Source organism: Scomber japonicus, chromosome 5 (assembly GCF_027409825.1).
Source record: "Scomber japonicus isolate fScoJap1 chromosome 5, fScoJap1.pri, whole genome shotgun sequence".
In the NCBI taxonomy this organism is placed as follows: Eukaryota; Metazoa; Chordata; class Actinopteri; order Scombriformes; family Scombridae; genus Scomber; species Scomber japonicus.
Window position 1 is genome coordinate 31,214,219 of NC_070582.1, and position 25,744 is coordinate 31,239,962.

At 38.0% G+C, this 25,744-nt stretch overlaps 4 protein-coding genes across 5 annotated transcripts; 2 read left to right on the forward strand and 2 right to left on the reverse strand.

The window, feature by feature from the left end:
* The first annotated feature begins 2,688 nt into the window (after positions 1-2,688).
* Positions 2,689-5,805, forward strand: LOC128359497 (olfactomedin-like). The gene is made up of 5 exons (XM_053319991.1): positions 2,689-2,724; positions 2,867-3,025; positions 3,246-3,458; positions 3,643-3,775; positions 4,934-5,805. Exons 1-5 carry the CDS (start codon positions 2,689-2,691, stop codon positions 5,779-5,781), a joined length of 1,389 nt encoding a protein of 462 aa, XP_053175966.1. The 3' UTR covers positions 5,782-5,805.
* A 1,991-nt stretch (positions 5,806-7,796) lies between these two features.
* LOC128359557 (olfactomedin-4-like) lies at positions 7,797-11,448 on the reverse strand. Of its 2 annotated transcripts, none has more exons than XM_053320056.1 (7): positions 11,312-11,448; positions 11,039-11,161; positions 10,678-10,896; positions 9,405-9,477; positions 9,035-9,262; positions 8,576-8,744; positions 7,797-8,336 (listed from the first exon to the last, which is right to left on the reverse strand). In XM_053320056.1, exons 1-7 carry the CDS (start codon positions 11,363-11,365, stop codon positions 7,901-7,903), a joined length of 1,302 nt encoding a protein of 433 aa, XP_053176031.1. In that variant the 5' UTR covers positions 11,366-11,448; the 3' UTR covers positions 7,797-7,900. The 2 variants fall into 2 exon arrangements, with proteins under 2 accessions (XP_053176031.1, XP_053176030.1); XM_053320055.1 differs by having other exon boundaries at positions 9,405-9,558.
* A 2,348-nt stretch (positions 11,449-13,796) lies between these two features.
* LOC128359499 (olfactomedin-like) lies at positions 13,797-16,540 on the forward strand. Its single transcript, XM_053319992.1, has 5 exons — positions 13,797-13,976; positions 14,122-14,280; positions 14,465-14,677; positions 15,067-15,199; positions 15,684-16,540. The coding sequence occupies exons 1-5, from the start codon at positions 13,797-13,799 to the stop codon at positions 16,538-16,540; spliced, it is 1,542 nt and encodes a 513-aa protein (XP_053175967.1).
* Positions 16,541-18,879: 2,339 nt separating this feature from the next.
* Positions 18,880-22,904, reverse strand: LOC128359558 (olfactomedin-4-like). Its single transcript, XM_053320057.1, has 7 exons — positions 22,791-22,904; positions 22,478-22,600; positions 22,117-22,335; positions 20,891-21,044; positions 20,512-20,739; positions 19,632-19,800; positions 18,880-19,342 (listed from the first exon to the last, which is right to left on the reverse strand). The coding sequence occupies exons 1-7, from the start codon at positions 22,842-22,844 to the stop codon at positions 18,907-18,909; spliced, it is 1,383 nt and encodes a 460-aa protein (XP_053176032.1). The 5' UTR covers positions 22,845-22,904; the 3' UTR covers positions 18,880-18,906.
* Positions 22,905-25,744: the final 2,840 nt, after the last annotated feature.

Here is a 25,744-nt window from a genome sequence, read left to right on the forward strand (position 1 = left end):
ACAATGCTTGGTGCGACCCTAAAAATGTTAATTCCTTCAAGTCTTTCTACTCCCCTGGAACTAGAACATCACACACTCCTTGTTCGGCAAGGACTACCTAGAAGGTTAACAGTTGTTTAGACAGCTGTGTATTGTTTTGGTAGTTCCACAACATTTAACTTATCAAATATTACAAAAGAATTGGAAAGAGACTCAGACTGACAGAGTTCAATGCAATAATAGCATTACTGTGCATTAAAAAATACACACAAGCAAAGCAGGTCTGGTCCATTAAGCAGCCAAGTAATTATGGGTTATGCCAAGTAATTATGGATTTTTTTTCATTGATGAATGAGTAGTTAAATTCTATCTTATTTATTTTTATCTTATTTATTTATCTCCCTGATGGCATTGTCCTTGGGTATGGGCAGGGTGGGAAGGGGTACCTACTCATGTATAGATAATTATTTTGGTGAAATCTGCTGTATGAAAAAGGAATAAAAAATAAATAAATAAAATTAAAAAAGAAGCACATTAATAAATGAATTAATGAATGAATGAATTCATTCATCTGATTATAGGAGAAACAAATATTTGAGCATTTCTCCATTTTTGAGCCAACTGAGTTAGGGTTGTTGTAAGACAAGACTAAAAAAAACCCTCACTGAGTTATGTTTTATGTTTCCTTAAATCACTGAGGTTTTACTGAGCAAAATATCTGAAAAGCAAGTGTTTGTACTGCAACAAGTGTTTTCAAGATGGTTGTTTCTCCAGCAGAATCAAATGCAAATTGTGTAACCTATATAAGATTATTGCACTTAATTGGGTGATTGGGAAGTTTCACTCATTTTTACATTCAATTCATCTAGCTCTCTTTGGAAATACTTCTGATGTTCAGTAGTTTGGATATGAGAAAATTCTAGCTAAGGATGTAAAGTCACTGTTTGTGAAGTGTTACTAAACTTGTGTTTTCTCTCTTTCCTCCCAATATAATGATTTGTATAATACAACGTGACCCTCTGTAGGAACCACTGGATCAACCAATCTAACTGTACACAATGCATTTCAAATGATCTCAATCTTGATCACCTGCAGTGCAACATTAAAATGCTGCTTAGTATTAAAAATCAATATTAATCATGTAATATAATATATTAGTCACAAGAGCCAATCTTCTTCAGTTGCATACAGTTATCTTTAATACTTGTAATTATATTTCTGATTCTGAATATCTCTGGAGGAACTGGAGGAAGTCATTCAGTCTGCAGTGCGGTGACCACAATGTATGAAAGAAGTCTAAATGATGAAGAGGAGCGATGACTAATATGTGCCTTTGGTTTGTGGCTTTAAAGACACGCACATACTGTATCCAAACTGAAGACGTTGTAACATAAACTCTTTATTGAAGCTAGAAATTCAGGAACAGAAAGTGACCACTCTGCAAAACATCCACTGTCTGATCCAGACTGCAGCATGTAACATTTATTCCTATATTATATTTTTTTGTCACTAGAGACTGAATTACTAAGTGCTTGATTCAAAACTTTTTTGAGGTGTCATTAGCAAGAAAAATGATAATAAACCATGTTTTTCCCCTTTTCACTGTCATATTTGTTTTGGGCCCATTACACTATACAAAATGTAAAAAGTTTAGAAACATTTCGAGCCGAGAAGCTTCAGTAAATTTTTGCTTTGGGAGATTGAACTGAAGTGTAAGTTCTTTTAAGTTCAACTTGAGTAAAGAAACAGTTGCATTCTGTATCCAACAGGACCTCTATCTATCTATCTATCTATCTATCTATCTATCTATCTATCTATCTATCTACCTATCTACCTATCTACCTATCTATCTATCTATCTATCTATCTATCTATCGTTTTATTAATAATAAATTAGTTTTTGAAATCAGCAACACCGAGTGAATAACTTTAAGCACAATGAACCCAACACTTTGCAAGTTTGCTTGCCATCAATCATCACATAAGATTTATGTTTTTTCCCCCCAAAGTCCAGGATGTGTCACAACCTGTTTAAAGGAAAACTCTGAGACAAAAAAAAAAAAAAAAAAAAAAATGGAACTTTGAACTCTTTTGAACTTTGAAAGTGATTTTAAATGTAAGTTAAGTTACTAATGCTAGCTGGTAGAAATACCTGCTCTCAAACAATACAGTTGCATTGTAAGGTGCACCCATATAACTAGAAAAAAAATGGATAGGAATTTAATTTGAGTCTGATTGTGATGCTCATTTAGCATCATTGATTTGCCAATAGTCTCTTTTCTAGTAATAGCAGTATCCCCACATGAATACATCTACTCAGGAATAATGCCTTATTGTCATCATGGTTACATGCTTTCTTTTGTATTCTTTTGTATGGATATTGTGAAAGATACTAAGCATTGCTACCATCTAATGTTAATAGCTTATGAAGCATGACTTTACATCATGTAGATGCACAGTGTTTATTGCAAGTGTGGAATGTTACTATTGAATCATTCAACAATTGACAATTTTTAGAGTTTCATGTCCCCATGAGCGGTTTGAAGTGTCTGTGGTGAGTGAGTCATCGGTGAAGAGAACCGAGTCAGCACAATGTGTGTGTGTTTGTAGTAATTTTGTCTCGGAGTATGTTAAAGAGAGCGGAGAGGTGGCGATCTCAGTAAGATCTTCTCTCCTCACCAAGACACTGTCCACTTCTCCAGCTCTGATCATGCTGCTGCTGCTCCTTCTGCTGCTGGCATCCACTGTGAGTTACACTTTTATTAGTCTACTCTGAGAAGATAGGAATCAATGAAGATGTAGCATTTGATGACAAGTTTTCTTTATGGTTTCTTTATTTTATTTTATTTTGTTAGTTAGTCTCTCCATTCATATATGTGTGAATGCAGGGTGACGGCCAGGCTCAGCGTGTGACAGGCAAAAAGAAAAACGATACGTGTGCATGTGAGGTGAACTCCACCATGTGGTCATTCCCTGCTGTGAAGTACGAGGCCGTGCTGCAGCAGGTTGAAACTTGTGAAGTCTCTCTGAACAACCTGCAGGAACAGGTGAGAACTAAAGTCACTGACACTACTGTTACATTCAGACTGGTCAATTCCTGTTCAGTTTCACCACTGATTTTAGGGATATAATGATGGATAATGTGGCTTCTGTGGAACTGAGTCATGCAGTTATCTAGATTGATGCAAATCTTATTTTGAACTTAGAGTCTTGTTTCCATATTTAGTATTTGTGAAATGACTGAAATTAGTTTTTGTTTTCTCTCAGGTGCAGTTGTCTCATGAGGGTCTCCCTCAGATTGAGGCTGTGATTAAGAATGTGACGGCTCGGCTGGAGCCTCACCAGTATCTGCATGATCAGGGCCTGTATACAGCCTTGTCTCTGCGTCTGCTGGGCCAGGAGCTCAGCCAGCTGGAGACAGACGTCAGTGACATCCACAGCCAGTTAAACAATGCCCAAACACAGAAACTCTCCAAAGAGGTACAGATGATTATGCAGTGAAGACACTTAATGATTACTAAAGTTGTACAGTATTAAAAGAGTAACATGACAAGAACAATATGATATAAATAAGATGGTACAGTTTGGTACATGTAGACTAAAGGATGATAAGTGTCATAAATATGTATTTATGTGTGTGTGTGTGTGTGTGTGTGTGTGTCAGGTGGGTAGACTGCGTATGAATGTAGACAGGATGAAAATGGCAGATACAATTAATTTGAAGACTGTAAAAGAGACACTGCGTCACTTGAAGAACGGCGTTGAGTCCTGCAAATCAATTCCCAAAGACTTCCAAGGTAAGTCTGCTGTGTGCGTGCCACTCATTTATTACATTAACTATGAAGAAGTAAGTGGACACTCCGAGGAAAAGTGTGCATTATATCCAGTAAAATAAAGCATGTTGCCAAGTGATATTAAAATATAAAATAAAAAACATTAGCAGCATAATTTAACAGCTTCTCAGTTAAATAACAGAATAATTTAAATATTGTTGTACCATGAAATTGTTTTATGGAGGGATTGTTAGATCGATATTCTTAAAAAATGGAACTTTGAACTCTTTTGAACTTTGAAAGTGATTTTAAATGTAAGTTAAGTTACTAATGCTAGCTGGTAGAAATACCTGCTCTCAAACAATATGGTTGCATTGTAAGGTGCACCCATATAACTAGAAAAAAATGGATAGGAATTTAATTTGAGTCTGATTGTGATGCTCATTTAGCATCATTGATTTGCCAATAGTCTCTTTTCTAGTAATAGCAGTATCCCCACATGAATACATCTACTCAGGAATAATGCCTTATTGTCATCATGGTTACATGCTTTCTTTTGTATTCTTTTGTATGGATATTGTGAAAGATACTAAGCATTGCTACCATCTAATGCTTATAGCTTATGAAGCATGACTTTACATCATGTAGATGCACAAAAATATGAACAAATACAAGCTTAAAGAACAGCTAACAGCTAACTAACTAATTGTCTTCATGTCTCCCATATTGTACTTTTGGGTCACATTACTCAAAACACGTTGGAAACCCCAGCAGAAAGCTCTCAAAAAATTCAAATTCCATACCAAAAAGAAATAAAAAAAAATGGTAGACAAATGCAGGAACATACACTTCCTGCGATTTAAAACTATCTATACGTTTCTGAAAGACCCCAGTTTCAAAGTATCAACATGGTTCTCACATCTGTAGTGAACAGTTCAACTCACATCTTTGTAGTCCTTCACAAGTATAGGCAATGTGTTAGCTAAACTGCCATACACCTGAAAGTAAGGAGAGTGAATGCTGCCAAAAATATGGTCATCTTTGTAATAGTTGAAAGTTGAAGGACCAGAGATGCTTCCATACATTTCCATCTGATGTGTGAAACTGTGTGAGAAAAAAAACAGAGATGTAGATGTTCTCAGGGTGTACTTTACATTCCTTTATCTTACTCATTGTTTCCAGGCGGGCAAAAGTATTGTTTCAAGGGCCTGATCACGGACATCAGTGACCCAGTCATGACTAAGGTCAGTCCACACGGTAACAGCTACATTTCTGGTTCGTGGGGCAAACAGGCCCAGATAGACAGTGAGGGCCAGAAGAACAGCTACTGGGTTCAGACTCTACTTACCAGCGACATCTGGGACAACACCCTGCGCATATACCAAACTTACGAAGACTTCATGGCCTCTGCCAACTACAAGGATTTCACTTTCGCTTCATCCGATAGTCATGCCGATGCCATCGAGGGTCCCAGTGCTGTCCTGTATGGTGAAGCATTGTACTATCACTGTTACCGCTCTGCAGATGTTTGCCGCTATGACCTGAACACTAACATCGTCAAACATGTGACACTTCCAGGTATTGGTGTGGGTTTCAACAACAAGTTCCCATATTGTTACTATGACTGTCGTACCCATAGTGATGTGGATGTGGAGGCAGATGAGACAGGACTATGGGCCATCTATGCTACTGTTGGTAATCATGGTAATCTAGTGGTGAGCCGGCTAGCATGGGACAATGAGGCTGAGACACTCAATGTCTCACAGACCTGGGAGACGAGGCTGTTCAAGAAGGCAGTGAGCAATGCCTTCATGGTGTGTGGTGTGTTGTATGCCACTCGTTATGTAGATGAATACCGTGAGGAGGTGTTCTACGCCTTCGATACTGCGACAGGCAAACATGACAGCTCACTGGCACTGCCACTAGAGAAGGTTGCGAAAGGAGTGGCCAGTTTGAGCTACAACCCCACCAACAAGCAGATCTACATGTACAATGATGGATATCTTCTAGCATACCAGGCCCACTTCTAATCTAATGCTGTTGTAATGTACTGCAGTTTCCAAATGGCAGCTTACATAACAGCTTAAAGACAATTGCAAGCAATGACCAATTATAATGATCTATAAGCTTTGCTAGTGTTGATGAATACTGTACTTTGTTTTGTTAAGATGTATAGAGTCATGGTAATGCAGTCCTGTATATTTTAACAATAGTTTTAATGCAATGCTGATTGGAATAAAGGTGAAAAATCAATAAAAACCTGATTATGTAATAAAATACAAACTATAGTTATTCTGTTGTTGGCTGGTCAGTGCAGACTTGTGTCGTAAGTTTATGTCTACAGCCATACTAATAATTCTGTCAGGCTAAATTTACACAAAGTGGTGCATTGTGCTTATCCTCATGGCAGAATGCTAAAATGCTCACAATGCCAACAATGAATGATCTTACATCTTAACATGAGTCATTAAATGAATGTTTGCTAATTATCACTAAACAGTACAGCTGAGGCTGATAGGAATTTCGTAATTTTGGACATAAACTATTGTACAAATTCAAACTTTGACCTGATAATGAAAGACCAGGAATCACTACAGAATTAGTAGAATCTCACCTGTGGGCAACATGAATGTATGGATCAAATGTCATGGAAATCCACCTTGTAGTTGTATTTTAATGTGGAACAAAGTGGTTTACCAACAAAACAACCAGTCACCCGTGACTGAAAGCAAGCCTGACCCTAACACAGCTCACTGATTGAGTATTATCACAGATGATAGCTGTACTTCCTACCAGTTTACACCATCCAATGCAAAAAACAGACATGAAAGAAGCATAATGGATAAAAGTACAGTATCATGGCTTGCAGACCACCATGATATTAAATGTCCATTAACTCAACACAGTTAAAGCCTGAGAAAAGGGAAGCAATGCACTGTTCTACCACCAGATGGAACTGCAAAGCTGAGTTATTAGAGGGAAGGATTCTATCTATCTATCTATCCATCTATCTATCTATCTATCTATCTATCTATCTATCTAAATTAATAATAAATTAGCAACACCTAGTAAATACCTTTAAGCACAATGAACCCAACACTTTGCACTCAGATCCGGTATGGACCAATTATGAATGGAATTCCTTCCATACACAGGAAGTGATTTTAAGTGTCTTTTGCTAGTTTGTTGAAATACCTGTTTCTCAAACAATAGGGTTGCATTGTAAGGTGCACCCTTACGACAAAAAAATGGAGAGGAATTGAATTTGAGCCTGATTGATGTTGAAACAACACAGGTGCTATGATGCTAATTTAGCATCACCAATTTGCCAATAGACTATTTTCTAGTAATAGCAGTATAAATAAATCTACTCAGGAGTAATGCTGTAATGCCATCATGGTTACATGTTTTCTTTTTGTATCAAAACTTATCCAGTCATAGTTTTCTGTACATCCTTAGATATTACTACATAGAAATAAGCTCTTATGTATCAGCTACTGCTAGTAACTTATGAAGTATGACTTTTCATCATGCAGATGCACAAAAAATAAATACAACCTGTTTGAATGTATTTTGTCCCTTTTTTGAAGTGCTGTACAGTATTGTCAACCTATGTTCATCCTTGCAGAACCCCCTCCCTATGATTTGCACTTCTGTCCCTGGCCCCACATCTTCACTCTGTACATGAAAACAAAGCCCCTTCCTGCTGCTAGTGAAGTTTGGTAGGGTTTTGTGAAAGTCGACAGCTCCTATGAGGTCATCTTGGTATAATGACATTGGTTCATGTGTACTACTACTATTCTTCTTCTGCCATTATGATTGATTTGTATTGAGCATTAAGATTTTTTTTTCTTGTTTGGATTGTTTCATATTGTTTTAGTTTGGACATGGTTTAAACACCTCCTCCATATCTTTAGCTTGAACAAACAAATACAGTTAGATAAAGCATCCCTCATTCATTGAAAGAAGTGAAAATGTTTGTAATTTGACTCCAAAGGTGTAAAGCTAACTCCAAACCCCTCAATGTTTTTCCCACAACTTTTATTAAGGATCAGTCTTTATTAGTTCATTTATTGTTACTTGTTCATGCTATTGTTTGTGACATGATATTAATGCTGGATTTTACAGATTGAGCTTCATGATCTTCATTTACTCAAACAAAACTTTATAAGAGACCATGAAGGAGTTACAGTAGGCATGCAGCATCTGGTCCACAGGGCTGTAGTTCAGGGAGTAAATGTTGGGAGAAATCTTCTTGATGAAGATGCCAATGTTGAACTTCTCCACCCCTGTCGATGTGTCAAACGAGTAGAAGATCTCCTCCACTTCTTTGGTGACGTAGCGCGTGGCATAGAGCACGCCACAAGCCATGAATGTGTTGGTCACTGCCTGCTTGTAGACCGAGGTGTGCCAGGTTTGGTTGAACGTGGGTTGTTCACCTTCTTCTACCTTAGATAGAACCAGGTTGCCAAAGTCTTGGGTGGTGGTGTAGATCACCCAAACGCCAGACTCATCTGTTGCCAGGTCCAGGTCGGTGTATTGGTAGCACTCATCAAGATGGCAGAAGTTACCTTTGGAGTTAAATCTGAAGAAAATACAGGACAGTCATGATGTTTACAAACCTTTTTTTTCTTCTCTGATTTTACACATTCATCATCATATTTATGATATTTTTAGAGTGATGCACTCTACTTAATATTATTAAATATGTTGTTATTAAAAAACATTTTCACACAAATATGTTATAAATGCCATTAATACAAGTATTTATTCTGGCATCGGCAGTTAAAATAATGAGGTAAAAGACAAAGTGAAGCAGTGAACCTGGTGCCTTCGGGTAACTGCATGGTGGTAATAGTTTTGGTGGCGAGGTTGAATCGACAGACAGCATATTTGTTGTAACAGTTGTAGTACAAGGCATCTCCATACAGCACAACATTTGGTCCCTGGACGGTGTTGGTAGTTGGGTTAGACGAGTGGATCAGTACATTACCTGGAAGAGAGAACATGTAATCATAATGTGGCAGATTAGGTTTTCTCCTTTCTTCATGCCCACAACACTGTCACCGAGCTGAAGTCAATGGTTACATGTCAAGTCTCCAAAAATAGAGCTCCATCAGTCATTGTTCTTAATGTTCATTCTGCAGCTATAAATACTCACTAGAGCAATATATGACTGTAAATCCTCAGAATAAGTACCTAGTACAGTTTTTCCCTAAGAAAATCAGGTAAAGATTTCTTGGAATTGTTTCTTTTAGTCTTCAGTACATAAAAGTTCCTTACCTGGGGTGCTCACTCCGACAATCAGAGAGCTCAGGCTGGAGTAGAGACGGACGTAGTTGGAGTATCTGTTGCTGGAGGTCATCATTACCAGCCAGTACCAGTTCTCCTTTCCTACCGCTGGTTTTGGATCACGACCCCAAGCTCCATACATGTAGGAGCCTGGATACTCTCCTGGTGTGTAGACTTCGGGGCCAGTAACGTTCACAAACTTGCCGTGGGGACAGATACCTGATGGCAAAATGTTAAATGAAAAGATTCAAATGTCATACATAACTTATCCTACACTTCTTTTCAACTCTATGGTTTCCAGTGGAAGTTAGAGACAACTGAAACAAAATCTCAACACTGTGGTGCAGATTTGGGGTGATACCTTGTGGGGGCTGAGTGGGATGGGGAATTAGTTGATGTTCATTCTTGCACTGGTCCAGGTCTCTCTTCAGACGCTGGTTAGCTTGTTGTCTCTTCACCACCTGCAGGGTGTCATACTCCTGCAGCTCTGCCATCTTGGCTCTCAAGTCCTCCAGCTGAAAAAACACAGCAGACATCACATTATTTGGTGGAAAATGCTGTTTCTGAGCTAAATGTGAGATTTTTTCAGGTAAAAGACATTTAAGTTGAACTGATCTTTTTTTAAATTTTTATTATTGCATCAACAACTGATCACTGAAATTTACTGTGCAAAGAAGGCTCAGTTCTGCAGTTCCTCTCAGCTCTAGCTACCGTTATAACATTGTTTACCTTATCATCCTCATTTCCAGCAGCAGTGGACTGCAGCAAATTCTAGTGTATCTAGTCTGTATTTATATGGACCATGAGAGACCTGTTATCCAGGTTTACATGGACTACTCTATGTAGCATTTTTCAGGTTTCTGAAACCAGGTTATGGTGTTTGCATGTGCAACACACAAGCTGCATGTTTCAAACTACTGTAATCTTTACTTTACAGAGATGCAGCATTCCTCCACGAGTAAGCACTTGTTGACACCAGGCATGACAAACTTCCTTTTAACAGGAGGAAACCTCAAGCAGAACTGGGCCCTAAGTGAGCGGCCATTAGCCTTGACCAGTTGGGTTGAGAGAGGAAGAAGAAAGTGGAGAAAGACACACACAGAAGGACAATAAACAACAAAATAACAGTAACAATTAAAATAATATATGTATGACAGAAGTATGACTAATAATAATAATAATAGCAGGTGTGGGTGTCAAGCAGTACCACAGCGGCCCAAATCAGTAAAAAAATCTATTAATGGAGGTTTAATCTTGTAATTTTAACAAGTTCAAATAGAAAAACATAGTGAACCTTGATAATGCTGTTTCACCTGTACAGAATGTGAGTTCATAAGCAGTAAAAAATGTTAGCAACCCTGTACAAAAGTGGGTATAAAGTGGTTATTAAGTTACTTGAGCTCTTATGCTGTGAACACATCTAACACCATCAGATACGTCAACAATGTTACTTGTTCACATGGGTAGTTGTTTATTACTGCGGCACAAAGAATAACAGAAATGAAAGGTCATGCCCCCCTGCCGCAGAAAAATGATATTTTTGTGGTGTGCCGCTTTCCGCCACTCTTCAGTGTGTTTGCAGTGTTAGTGATCCTCTTTCTCTCATGTATTATTGTCTACATGTGTGGATCTACCTGTTCAGTGGTGTCAGTGGTGAGCTGCTGGTGTCTCTGGCTGGTCATGTTGAGCTTGTCGATGAGCTGCTTGATCTCCGTCAGTTCATTCTCTATCACCAACAGGCTGAGAACTCCATACAGTTCACCATCATCCTCCCTCTCCAGAACTGACACATCTTCCTGCAGTTGAGGCAAACGCCGCTCCAAACCAAGCATCAAACTCTCCAGCTCCAGAGTCTGCAGAGACAGCAGGTACACACTGTGCTCGAACATCACTCAAAACTCAGCATACATACAGAAGTTTGTTTTTTACAGCTGAGAAGGTATGAGGGTGTGGTCTTTACAGGCTAGTTTGGGAAAAAAACATCAAATTAGTTACCTTCTTTGGGGTGACGTTGCCGTTACATTTGGATGCATTGTCTTCCACTGTGCTGAGTTTGTCATGTGGGAATGCCTTTGCTGAGTTAGTCAAATCACACACACACTTATCCTGTGACGGCACCTGATTAAATAAATAGATAGAGAGATATTAATGAATGACATGTTGAAAATTGAGACTATATTTGTAATGAATACGCACTAAATTATAACAAAACCCAAATCAATAATGTGAATATATAAGGTGATGAATTCATCTTGTGTGTTTTCTTACCTGATGAGTTAGAGTGAACAGAGCACACAGTGGGATGATCACACACAGCTTCATGGTGGATCAGAGAGCAGAGCTAAATGAAACAGTCCCTGAACACAGTTTGAATATGTGTCTGACTGTTGCAGCAGCCTCTAAATTGTGAACACTCCCTCTCTGATGCACCTCTGTGTGTGCGTTTTTGGTATGCGTGCATATGTTGTATGACACAAGATCACTTCCTCCTTGTGGTTAAGATTTCAGCAACACAGATTTTTTTACATGAGGAAAGACAATTACATAATTGCATATGTTGACAGTGATACCTAAGTAAAAGTAACTTCTTCTATTTTTTTATGTTGCCATGTGTTGCTTTTCTATCCTGTCTTGTTGCATTGTATGTTTATGTAAAGCACTATGATTTGCCTCATTGTTGTGTACTATACTAGTATTCAGTAAGTATTCAGATGCTTAACTGAAACAAAAAATCTTACTTGGGCAAGTTCAGGAGTGTTATTAGTAGCAAAACGTACTAAATGATGCACTAATCAGTATTTTATTATGTATAGTGTTACTGATGTTTGTTGATGAATCCAAAGAGAAAAACAGAGAGAGCACTATGAAGCATTTAAGCCATATTTAGTTCATATTTGGGGTTGTTTGGACCAAAATGTTCTATTTTGGTTGACTGAAGTATTTACAGCACTGTCCAGTTGTCTATTTTTTAAATTTAATCCTTTGTTTAAACAGGTAGTCTCATTGACATATGATTCTCTTTTTCCAATAAGGCTTTATAGGTAAAAAGCATACAATGCTGCTTCCTTATATGTGTTAAGGCAGAACAACCCACCGTTTTGTAATTAAGTGAGTAAGAAATGTATCACCTGTTGTAAAGCTAAGTTCAATGTGATACACAGAATCAAGAGGCTTTAGAGTGGAGCAAGAGGCATGTATGGGTTCAATATCACCACAATCAAGCAGAGGCAAAATTGTACTTACACTATTGTTATGGAACTAGCAAAACAGAAACATGTTTTGTTTCTATACAAATCCTATTTTGACCTTTGGTTTGCTTGATAGATTTTCCACATACACCCTGAAGTAAGTTTGGCATCCAGCCAGTTTCAGATGAATGTAACAAAGCAGTACGAAGAGAAAACATGCTAGATTGATTTTGGATTGATTTATTTCACACAAATGAGTCACAAAGTGCTTTATAGGAAAGAAACAGAAGATGTCATCACCAACACAGTCACTTGTTAAAAATATACAAGGACTGGAACATTTTGGCTACAGTGCTGCAACCCAAAGGTGGGAAAGAAAATCAAATGAGGAAGCATCTAATACTTACCTGTGGTTTGAGGATTTAACTGTTGTACAAACATTGTATTCAGCCTCATAGTTCAGGAACAGAAAGTGACCACTCTGCACAAGATATAATTCGGGGCCATTTCAGATTGCATTGTTTGCAACATTTGTGGGTTTTTTGTGCGTCAAACAACTAGAGCTATTCAAAATGTTAGGTAAGTATTTGTTGAAGTAAAAATGAAGTACACTTGATAGAGGTCAATACATCCCATGCTTGCATTTTGTTACACAATTGCTGATCATTGTGCATGTGGCAGTTGTCGCTAAAACATTCATACATTTCAAACTCTCTGTATAAATATTGCTAAATCAAAAACACATATGATTTGATAAATGGTAAATGGGTTGCAAATATATGTATCTTTTTATCCATTCGTATTTATTCTCATACACCAATGGTGGCAGAGCTGCCATGTAAAGTGCTGGCCTGACCATCAGGGGTTTGGGGTCTTGCTGAGCCTTGTATCCCCTCCAGGGTATGGACACAAAGGCAGCAAAAACAACAGGGTAGCCCTTTTTTGGACTACAGATTGATATCTCCACCTTAACATGTCCAAAACTGTCCTTCAATTAAATGATGGAATACAAGTGCTGGATTTAGTTTTCTCATAAAGTCCATCTCATAAATACTATGGACAAATTGTAGTGAACAAGTATTAACAGTAGGGCTTTATTCAAATAAATACATTACATTTCTATGTATTTTAAAATATTTTTCATGAAATATACCTACAAATTCCATCAACTGATATAATGATTCAAGATGAAACTACTACTGCTCACTGTCTCACTTTCTGCTGGTGTATGTCAGTTGTTCATGATAGGAAATTTCCATCAGTATTGCATAAATATAATAATGACAGCAGTAAGAGAGATACTATGCAGGATTTCTTTATTTATTATTTTAAACCTTTAAATGAGTTTTAGTGCCATCTGACCTACCATTATGTAACTCATCTTTCAGTATAATACATTAATTAATTATACTAAAATAACATCAAACAACACTGTGGAAGATATTTTAAACAGGAAATAACAGTAATTGCATAATGGAATGAGGAAACATGGGGATTTCTATGCTGACCAACTGTTTTGAAACTCCACGTTTATGTTCATTTCACATCCTTGTGAAAAGTTTTGAATGCCTGTGGTGACTTATCAGTGGCGAGAGGTGAGTCAGCAAAGGCGAGTCAGAGAATATTACAGAGTGAGGACAAGAGTGGAGGTGATTTCAGTGACAGCTTCTCTCCTCATCACTCCACTATTCACATCTTCAGCTTTGAACATGCTGCTGCTGCTCCTCCTGCTACTGGCATCCACTGTGAGTTCTACTAGTCTGCTCTGTGAAAATAGGCATAAAAGAAGAAGACATTGTGATGTTACACTGATATTTCCTCTCTTTAGTCTCTTTATACATTTTGTTTTGTTGATGTTTTTAAAAAAAATATATATATGTGTGAATGCAGGGTGACGGCCAGGCTCAGCGCGTGGCGGGCAAGAAGAAAAACGATACATGTGCATGTGAGGTGAACTCCACCATGTGGTCATTCCCTGCTGTGAAGTACGAGGCCGTGCTGCAACAGGTTGAAACTTGTGAAGTCACTCTGAACAACCTGCAGGAACAGGTGAGAACTAAAGTTGCTGAGATTGATCTTACATTCAGACTGGTCAATTCCAGTCCAGTTTCACCACTGATTTTAGGGATATAATGATGGATAATGTGGCTTCTGTGGAACCAAGCCATGCAATTACCTAGATTAATTCTAATGTAATAGTAATTGACTGAAATTAGTTTTTGTTTTCTCTCAGGTGCAGTTGTCCCATGAGCGTCTCCCTCAGATTGAGACTGTGATTAAGAATGTGACGGCTCGGCTGGAGCCTCACCAGTATCTGCATAATCAGGGCCTGTATTCAGCCTTGTCTCTGCGTCTGCTGGGCCAGGAGCTCAGCCAGCTGGAGACAGACGTCAGTGACATCCACAGCCAGTTAAACAATGCCCAAACACAGAAACTCTCCAAAGAGGTACAGATGATTATGTTGTGAAGTCACTAAATGACAAAGACATACAGTATTAAATGAGTAACAATATGATATATACATTGTGGTAGTGTAGGGGATGTTAAGTTAAGAATCAGAATTCCCATTTCTGTTTTCAAAGTTAAATTTTCAACAGGTTATGTTGACAAAATTATACTTACAGAATGATCTGTGTGCAAATTGTTATGAATATGTGGAACAGGTATTCATTATGCTGTGGGGACTTTTGTTTACAGTAACTTTTGGGGACTGGCTCCTCATAACATCAGTCATTGATGTTTTTAGGGTGAAGACTTGGTTTAAAGTTAAATTAAGGTTAGGCATATATTGTCACTGTAAGTAATTGAAACACTGTGTGTGTGTTTGTGTGTTAGGTGGGTAAACTGCGTACAAATGTAAACAGGATGCAAGTTGCAGACATCATTAATATGAAGTCTGTAAAAGAGACACTGCGCTACTTGAAGAATAGCGTTGAGTCTTGCAAATCAATTCCAAACTATTTCCGAGGTAAGTCTGCTGTGTGAAAGCGTGTCTTGTGAATTTGTGTCATTTATTACAACATCTACAAAGAAGTAAGTAGACTCTCTGAGGAAGCGCAGGATATAAGGGCAGTGGGAAAATTACCAGAGTAAATTTGCAATGTACCTCTTGAAAACAGGAACTGCTTGTAGCTCATGAAGCATGGCTTTTCAACATGGGGATTTGCCAACAAATAAAGAAATACTGGCACTGAAGATACAGCTAACTGATTAACTCAATCTTAATGGCAACATTATAGTTCCTGTTTACATTACCCAAAACATGATGGGAATCTTGAAATATGTTTCAAGTAAAAGAGAAAAACAAAAGGACAGGCAAATATATTTTTTGTAATAGTTTGAAAGCCTGCAGCTTAAGAAACTATTATTAGCACTAGTAACTGTGTGGAAGGCAGAAACATGTATACTCTAGGCTGCACTGTACACCTCCTGATATTCCTAATTGTTTTCAGGCCAGCACAGGTACTGCCTAAAGGGCCTGATCACCAACATCAGCGACCCAGTTGCAACTAAGATCAGTCCATATGGTAAGAAATACATCTCTGGTTCGTGGGGCAAACAGGCCCAGTTGGACAGCAGAGGCCAGAAAAACAGCTACTGGGTTCAGACTCTACTTCACAAGAACATCTGGGGCAACACCCTGCGTGTATACCAAACTTATGAAGACTTTATAGCCTCTGTCAAGCACAAGGACTTCACCTTTGCTCCATCGTACACTCATGCTAATGCCATCGAGGGTCCCAGTGCTGTCCTGTATGGTGAAGCATTGTACTATCACTGTTACCGCTCTGCAGATGTTTGCCGCTATGACCTGAACAGCAACACCGTCAAACGTGTAACACTTCCAGGTATTGGTGTGGGTTTCAACAACAAGTTCCCATATTGTTACTATGACTGTCGTACCCATAGTGATGTGGATGTGGAGGCAGATGAGACAGGACTATGGGCCATATATGCCACTCTTGGTAATCATGGTAATCTAGTGGTGAGCCGGCTAGCATGGGACAATGAGGCTGAGACACTCAATGTCTCACAGACCTGGGAGACGAGGCTGTTCAAAAAAGCAGTGAGTAATGCCTTCATGGTGTGTGGTGTACTGTATGCCACTCGTTATGTAGATGAATACCGTGAGGAGGTGTTCTATGCCTTCGATACTGCGACAGGCAAACATGACAGCTCACTAGCACTGCCACTAGAGAAGGTTGCAAAAGGAGTGGCCAGTCTTAGCTACAACCCCACCAACAAGCAGATCTACATGTACAATGATGGATATCTTCTAGCATACCAGGCCCACTTCTCTACTGTCTAATACTGTTGTAATGTACTGCAGTTTCCAAATGGCAGCCATGTTTGATTTACATAACACACACAGCTTAAAGACGATTGCAAGCTATGTCCAGTTATAATGATCCATAAGCTTAGCTAACGTTCGTAGTTAAATACTTTGTTTTGTTAATATTTATCATGGTCATGGTACATACTGTTTTAACACATGTTTTAATGCAATGCTGAATGGAATAAAGCTGAAAAATCAATAAAAACATAATTATATAATAAAATACAAACTACTACTTATTCTGTTGTGGGCACATAGTGGTAAATGCTAATGTCAGGACGCTAACATTCTCACAACTTCCTATGAATGATCTTAAATCTTAACATGAGTCATTAAATGAATGTTTGGTAATTATCATAAAACACCAAGTACAGCTAAAGCCGATAGGAATGTCATTACTTTTGTTGGTATTTGATCATAAACTATTGTACAAATAATACATAGAAATTTGACCTGATCATTAAAAATCAGGGGTCACTAGAGAATTAGTAGAATCTCACCTGTGGTCAACATGAATGTATCGATCAAATTGAATGGAAATCCATCTCGTACTTGTATTTTAATGTGGTTTACCAACAAACAACCAGTGTCACTTGTGACTAAAACCTCAAATATTTAGTTAAAATGAATAATAATACAAAGTAATATGATGTGTAGAAAGGTTAAAAGGCAGTATTTCATCATTTTTAAAATTTGATTTGAACTGCATTGTTAAATCAAGAAACATGATTTGACTTCTAATAAAAACTGCTCATGCTGATTTAAAAGTTCATTGATTACAGTGCACAGAAAGAGTGTAGACCAGCAGTGAAACCAACTCTAACCCTAACTCTAACACAGCTCACTGGGTATTATCACAAATGAACTTTCACACTACTTGACACTCTGCTGGAGATCATTTTATGATTAATTTTGGGTCATTAACATGAAGCCAACCATGTGTTTGTATCATGTTATAGGAAAGAGGACAGTTGTACTACCATTTTATGCAGTCCAGTACAAACAATAAAGACATAAGCATAATGTCATAACATAATGGATAAAATAACAGTATCATGGCCTTCAGATCACTATCTATCTATATGTTTTTTTAATTAATAATGCAAATTGCTTTTGAAATCAGCAACACCTAGTAAATACCTTTAAGCACAATGAACCCAACACTTTGCACTCACATACTGTATGCACCAATTTGTGGCAGTCCAACCTGTCATTTATAAGTTTGCTTGCCATCAGTCATCACTTCAGATTGATGTGTCAGAAACCGTTTAACTAGTGTTTATTGCATGTTTATTCTTCTAGCAGTTATGATTAAAACCTGCAGATGCCTTCCCCTACAGCCCCCATCCCCTCATTGTGGATGTACAAGCTGCACACACACAATATATCCACAATTGCACATATTTTCACATACATTCTCACATGCATGTTATGTGAAAGCTATGTGGGTGCTGTAAAGGAACTAAGACAAAGAAAATACGCAAACAGTCCCACATGCAAAGGAAACTGTGTACTGTAGCCTGCTATAACCCTAGACCACCTCGTGAACAGAAATAATTGATGAGGTCCAAGATGTCTTAGATTTGTAATGTTAAGTATTCATTAACCATGGTGACCTCATGTCTCCAGTTTAACAAAAACCCCTTGGTCCTCTGTCAAAATGGGTGTAGTTTCAATCTTCCAATTAAAATAATTTCATTTTGTTTAAGCTGGAGAGACTAATTGTTTGAACTTTCCTAACTGTGTAATAGTTAAATAGGAAAAAGTACATCTTGACAAATCCTGAAAATACTGGGCATAGAGAACAAGACAGTTCATCACAGAACCTCATCCATTAATTGAAATGTGTATGTCACCATCTTTACCTGATGGTTTCCTTTAATAAATAATATAGAGTTAGTATAGTGTTTTGCACACTGTATTCATCAATTATATTGGTTTGGACATGATTTATACATCTCCTCAGCATCTTCAGCTTGAACAAACAAAGAACAAATACAGATAATAAAGCATCCCTCATTCTACTTTGCCATATTTTCAGTTCATGTTAAGTTTCTTCCTATTGGCAGTTAAGAGGAAATAACCTTGGTAGGTATTTAATGTGAAATGTGAGAGGGTGTTGAGTGTCACTGACAGCAGCTTAGCAGGGATTGAAAAAAGTGGAAATGTTTGAAATTTGAGAATAAAAACATTACATCTTTAAAAAAATGAAAACTTCTCACCCAACTTCTTTATGAGGAATCAGCCTTTATTAGTTCATTTATTGTTACTTGTTCATGCTATTGTTTGTGACATGATATTAACGCTGGATTTTACAGATTGAGCTTCATGATTTTCATTTACTCAAACAAAACTTTATAAGAGACCATGAAGGAGTTACAGTAGGCATGCAGCATCTGGTCCACAGGGCTGTAGTTCAGGGAGTAAATGTTGGGAGACATCTTCTTGATGAAGATGCCAATGTTGAACTTCTCCACCCCTGTCGATGTGTCAAACGAGTAGAAGATCTCCTCCACTTCTTTGCTGATGTAGCGTGTGGCATAGAGCACGCCACAAGCCATGAAGGTGTTGGTCACTGCCTGCTTGTAGACCGAGGTGTGCCAGGTTTGGTTGAACGTGGGTTGCTCACCTTCTTCTACCTTAGATAGAACCAGGTTGCCAAAATCCTGGGTGGTGGTGTAGATCACCCAAACGCCAGACTCATCTGTTGCCAGGTCCAGGTCAGTGTATGGGTAGCACTCATCAAGATGGCAGAAGTTACCTTTGGAGTTAAATCTGAAGAAAATACAGCGCAGTCATGATGTTTACAAACCTTTTTTTTCTTCTCTGATTTTACACATTCATCATCATATTTATGATATTTTAGAGTGATGCACTCTACTTAATATTATTAAATATGTTGTTATTACAAAACCAGTAAACATGTTCACACAAATATGTTATAAATGCCATTAATAATAAATTATAATAATACATTTATTTTATTTATTCATTTTAATACAAGTATTCATTCTGGCATTGGCAGTTAAGACATTGAGGTAAAAGACAAAGTGAAGCAGTGAACCTGGTGCCTTCGGGTAACTGCATGGTGGTAATAGTTTTGGTGGTGAGGTTGAATCGACAGACAATATCTTTGTAGTAACAGTTGTAGTACAAGGCATCTCCATACAGCACAACATTTGGTCCTTGGATGGTGTTGGTAGTTGGGTTAGAGGAGTGAATTAGTACATTACCTGGAAGAGAGTAAATGTTCAGTCAAGAACACTTTCGTCATAGATTAAACCATTTATTGTAACAAATGGAATACAGTTCAACTTGGTGCTGGAGGCCCCACTCTAGATGCAAGACGCAATGCAAAACCCCCCAGAATGAGCAGAATAGGACTTGAAATGCAGATTGACCCGAGAGCCATGGTGAGACCCTGAACCAGAAAGGTGGAGGCTGGGGTGGTGGAGGCAAGTTTTACCAGCAGCAGTGTGAGCAATGTTGGAGGGATGTTAGTGTAAGTGGGAGTCAGGTTTAAATGGTCCGCCTCGAGGTGAGATTGTCTGTGATTGGTGCGAGACTGATGGGGTGTGCTGATTCACTCAGTGGCTGTCAGCTGATTACAGCTGGGGCGTATGACTTTCGTGTCCTGCATGACCTAACGAGTTGCTTCGCTAATCATAACGTGGCAGATTAGGTTTCCTCCTTTCTTCAGGCCCACTAAACTGTCACCAAGCTGAAGTCAATGGTTACATGTCAAGTCTCCAAAAGTAGAGCTCCTTCAGTCATTGTTCTTAATGTCCATTCTGCAACTGTAAATACTCAAAATACTCACTAGAGCAATATATGACTGTAGATCCTCAGAAAAAGTACCTAGTACAGTATTTTTCTAAAAAGAAATGAGGTAAAGACTTTTTGGAATTGTTTCTTTTAGTCTTCAGTACATAATAGATTCATACCCGGGACGCTCACTCCGACAATCAGAGAGCTCAGGCTGGAGTAGAGACGGACATAGTTGGAGTATACGTTGCTGGAGGTCAACATTACCAGCCAGTACCAGTTCTCCTTTCCTACCGCTGGTTTTGGATCACGACCCCAAGCTCCATACATGTAGGAGCCTGGATACTCTCCTGGTGTGTAGACCACGGGGCCAGTAACGTTCACAAACTTGCCGTAGGGACAGATACCTGATGGCAAAATGTTAAATGAAAAGATTCAAATGTCATACATAACTTATCCTACACTTCTTTTCAACTCTATGGTTTCCAGTGTATGTTAAAGACAACTGAAACAATAATTAAAAAAACTGTGGTGTGTAGTGCAGATTTGGGGTGATACCTTGTGGGGGTTGAGTGGGGTGGGGAATGGGTTGATGTTCATTCTTGCACTGGTCCAGATCTCTCTTCAGACGCTGGTTAGCTTGTTGTCTCTTCACCACCTGCATGGTGTCATACTCCTGCAGCTCTGCCATCTTATCTCTCAATTCCTTCAGCTGAGAAATATACACAGCAGACATCACATTATTTGGTGAAAAATGCTGTTTCTGAGCTAAATGTGAGATTTCTTTCAGGTATTTCTGTAATTACTAAACACCAAAGAACAGACATGAAAGCTGGACTGATCTTTGTATTTTTATTTGTTTTAAATCAACATAAACAGCTGATCAATGAAATGAAGTGTGAAAAGAACGATTGCTGAATTATGCATTTCCTCTTAGCTCTAGCTACTGTTTAACATTGTTTACTTACTTGTTCTTGTTGTTCTGTCCAATAAACTTATCATCATAATTTCCAGCACCAGTGGGCTACGGCAAAAACTAGTGTATCTAGTCTGTATTTATATGAAACATGAGAGACCTGTTATCTAGGTTATTTTGATTATTCTTACAGTATCCAGATTTCTGATAATCTGTCATGCACGTCTCTAACGACTGGTAAAACCTTGATACAGTGTTTGGATGCCAGATGTCAGGTTTCTGAAACCAGGTTATGGTGTAACACATAAAAAGCATGCACCAAAAACCTGATCATAACCTGATCATAATTGTTTTGTTATTCAGGGGTCCCTGAACTAGAAGAAGGGGGAGAAAGACGCACAGAGAAGCACAATAACAAAAAAATAACAGTAACGATGATAATAATAAGCATGATTGAAGTATGACTAATAGTAATAATAGCAGGTGTGGGTGTCAAGCAGGACCACAGAGGCTCCAAGCAGTAAAAATATAAATTAATGGAGGTTTCATTTAGTCCTTGTAACGAACTCAACCTTGATAATGTTGTTCCACCTGTGCAGAATGTGAGTTCATAAGTAGTTGACAATGTTAGCAACCCTGTACAAAAGGGGTTATAAAGTGGTTATTGAGCTACTTGAGCTCTTAGTGATCCTCGTGGATCATACCCGTGGACATCGTTGCACAATTTAGACTCAAATAAACATGTAAGAAAAAGTGACAGAACATTACTTGCCAGAACATCAGTGTTAATGGCAGTATATTGCGGCCATTCTACGAGACAGTTAGTCTTCTTTCTCTCATGTATTATTGTCTACATGTGTGGATCTACCTGTTCAGTGGTGTCAGTGGTGAGCTGCTGGTGTCTCTGGCTGGTCATGTTGAGCTTGTCGATGAGCTGCTTGATCTCCGTCAGTTCATTCTCTATCACCAACAGGCTGAGAACTCCATACAGTTCACCATCATCCTCCCTCTCCAGAACTGACACATCTTCCTGCAGTTGAGGCAAACGCCGCTCCAAACCAAGCATCAAACTCTCCAGCTCCAGAGTCTGCAGAGACAGCAGGTACACACTGTGCTCACACATCACTCAAAACTCAGCATACATACAGAAGTTTGATTTTTACAGCTGAGAAGGTATGAGGGTATGGTCTTTACAGGCTAGTTTGGGAAAAAAACATCACATTAGTTACCTTCTTCGGGGTGATGTTGCTGTTACATTTGGATGCATTGTCTTCCACTGAGCTGAGTTTGTCATATGGGAATGCCTTTGCTGAGTTAGTCAAATCACACACACACTTATCTTGTGACGGCACCTGATTAAATAAATAGATAGAGAGATATTAATGAATGACATGTTGAAAATTGAGACTATATTTGTAATGAATACACACTTTTGAAAGAGGTAGTAGTTTTATTATGGTAAATTATAGGAAAAAAACAGACAAACCCAAATCAATAATGTGAATATATAAGGTGATGAATTCATCTTGTGTGTTTTCTTACCTGTTGAGTTAGAGTGAACAGAGCACACAGTGGGATGATCACACACAGCTTCATGGTGGATCAGAGAGCAGAGCTAAATGAAACAGTCCCTGAACACAGTTTGAATATGTGTCTGACTGTTGCAGTAGCCTCTAAATTGTAAACACTCCCTCTCTGATGCACCTCTACAAATGAGTAGATGTGTGTGTATTTTTGGTGAGCACGCATTTGAAGCATGATTCCTTCTGAATTAGATCACTTCCTCCTTGTGGTTGAGGTTTCAGCAACATGACCTTTTTTTAACTTGAAGAAGGAAAATTGCAGAAATTGTCAGTGATACATAAGTAAAAGTCAAAATACTAATGAAGGAGTCAATCTTTTGGAAGTAACACGTAGCTATAACACTTTAAATTGTATTTATTTTATATTGCCTTATGTTGCTTTTCTATCCTGTCTTGTTGCATTGTATGTTTATGTAAAGCACTATGATTTGCCTCATTGTTGTGTACTATACTAGTATTCAGTAAGTATTCAGATGCTTAACTGAAACAAAACAAAATTCTCTATTACTAGCAAACCTTCGGCATGCAAAATCTTACTTGGGCAAATGTAGGAGTATCATTAGTTAGCAAAACGTACTTAATGATGCACTAATCAGTATTATATATAGTGTTACAGGTGTTTATTGATGAACACACAGAGAAAAACAGAGAGAGCACTATGAAGCATTTAAGCCTCATTCAGATCATTTTTGGGGGTGTAATTTTCTATTTTGGTTGCCTTAAGTATTTACAGTACTGTGCAGTTGTCCAATATTGATTTTATTTAATCCTTTATTTAAACAGGTAGTCTCATTGAGATATGATTCTCGTTTTCAAGAAAGACATGTACAAGAACATTAAAACATACAGATAGATTTGATTTGGATTTAAAATCTTTATTTTAAATGTATAAAAGAGAAAAACAAATATGAAAAAAAGCACAATGGCCATACTGAAAACAATAGACTTACACATAACAGGAAGCATAATGCAATGCAAGATTGTCAACCACATCCGAAAAGGAGTGGGAAGAAGTGAACTCTTATTAAATCCCGCCCCTTCTCCATAAATCAATGATAACCCTAACCCTAGTATAACAGTTTTCCTCATATATATGAATCCCAAGAATACTTATTTATCAATAAATAATACAAATTAATTGCTAATTAACATCATACAATATACACATTTCTTACTAATTTATATTATGTGTAATATCACTATATACATCTATATATATAGAAGCAGCAACAGGTCCAGCACACCTCCACACTGAACATCAGAGGAGACAAAGAAATCACTGTACATTGTCATTAACACTTTACACACAAAATACAACATTCTGCCATAAACACCCAAATTCCCACAACTATATCAGAAAACACTCCAAAAAGAGCCCACAACCACAAGTACTTGCAGGTTGGAGGTTACATCAGAGCACACCTGTATACTATCAGCCCATCAACATGCAATTTTCCCCATCCCAAGTGAAAGCCACACACACAAAACACAAACACTCTGTGATCACTGCACATGAAAAACAAGCTGATACAGGCCTACCCTGTTACAAACACATACTTACACACATACAAACAAAAGGCAAGTTAGTTTAACACTTCGGTCCCTGTACCTCATAAAAATCATCTCTTTGTATCTCGTTTTAAACTGCTTCATGTTTGAACATTTTTTTAACTTCAAATTCAGACTTTTCCATAATCTCATCCCGCAGACAGAAATACAAAAACTTCTCCATGTTGTATGCACCCTAACAGTGTTGAAATGCAATAATCCCCTTGAATTATAGCAACCCTCTCTTTCAATGGGCAGTCTTTGAATATTTCATGGTAGTTGATTATTTTTTGAAAACATAATTTGTGCAATAATTGTGCTAAATAACAAAATACATGCATTTAAATGTACTAAATGGACAGTGCATGTTATCTTGCACATTTGAAAGACGCAAGCCTCAGTGCACCATGTTAGTAGATCAGCTTCCACATTATTTTGCGGGAGATGTCAATTTTGCACAGTTTTTTACCTTTGGTAAATCAGGACCAATGTGTACAGTATCACCATAATCAAGCAAAGGCAAAATTGCACTTGCACAATTTTTTGCAAATAGCAAAAGAGAAACAACTTTTGTTTCTATACAAATCCTATTTTGACCTTTGGTTTGCTTGATAGATTTTCCACATACACCATGAAAGTAAGTTTGGCATCCAGCCAGAGTCTCAAGTATTTATAACAATCAACAAATTCAGCAAGAGAACCTTGAAGGGTTTGGATGTGTGCAGTGAGCAGTTTGCTCTTAGGTGACCCAGAGAATAATCATATCACAGTCTTTGCAGTGTTAAATCCATTACTGGTGTGAGTCTTGTTCCCCCAAAACAGCATCTTCAACCAGAGTTGGCAAGTGCATCATTTTTATGGTGTGTATACAACTTTTCAACTTGTCAAGTGCTAGTTTCAGATGAATGTAACAAAGCACTGTGGAGAGAAAACATGTAAGAATGATTTTGGATTCAAAGGTCACAGTCTATAGAGACTGGAAAATGTTGGCCACAGTGCTGTGACCGATAAAAGTCAAATGAGGAAGTATCTAGTAGTTGTTAGTGCTTTGAGGATTTAAGATATATGTGCATGTCCTGAAGATGTAGCAATACTGTGCAAACATTGTATTCAGGTTTACAGTTCAGGAACAGAAAGTGACCACTCTGCACAAAATACAATTCCCCGCCCATTTCAGATTGCACTGTTTGCAACATTTGTAGGTTTTGAAATGGTCAAACAACTACAGCTATTCAAAATGTTAGGCGAGTATTTGTTGAAGTTAAAATTAAGTACACTTGATAGAGGTCAATACATCCCATTGTGATCCTGAACCAGCAAAGCTTAGCATAGATAAACAGACAAATAATTCACTAACATACATTT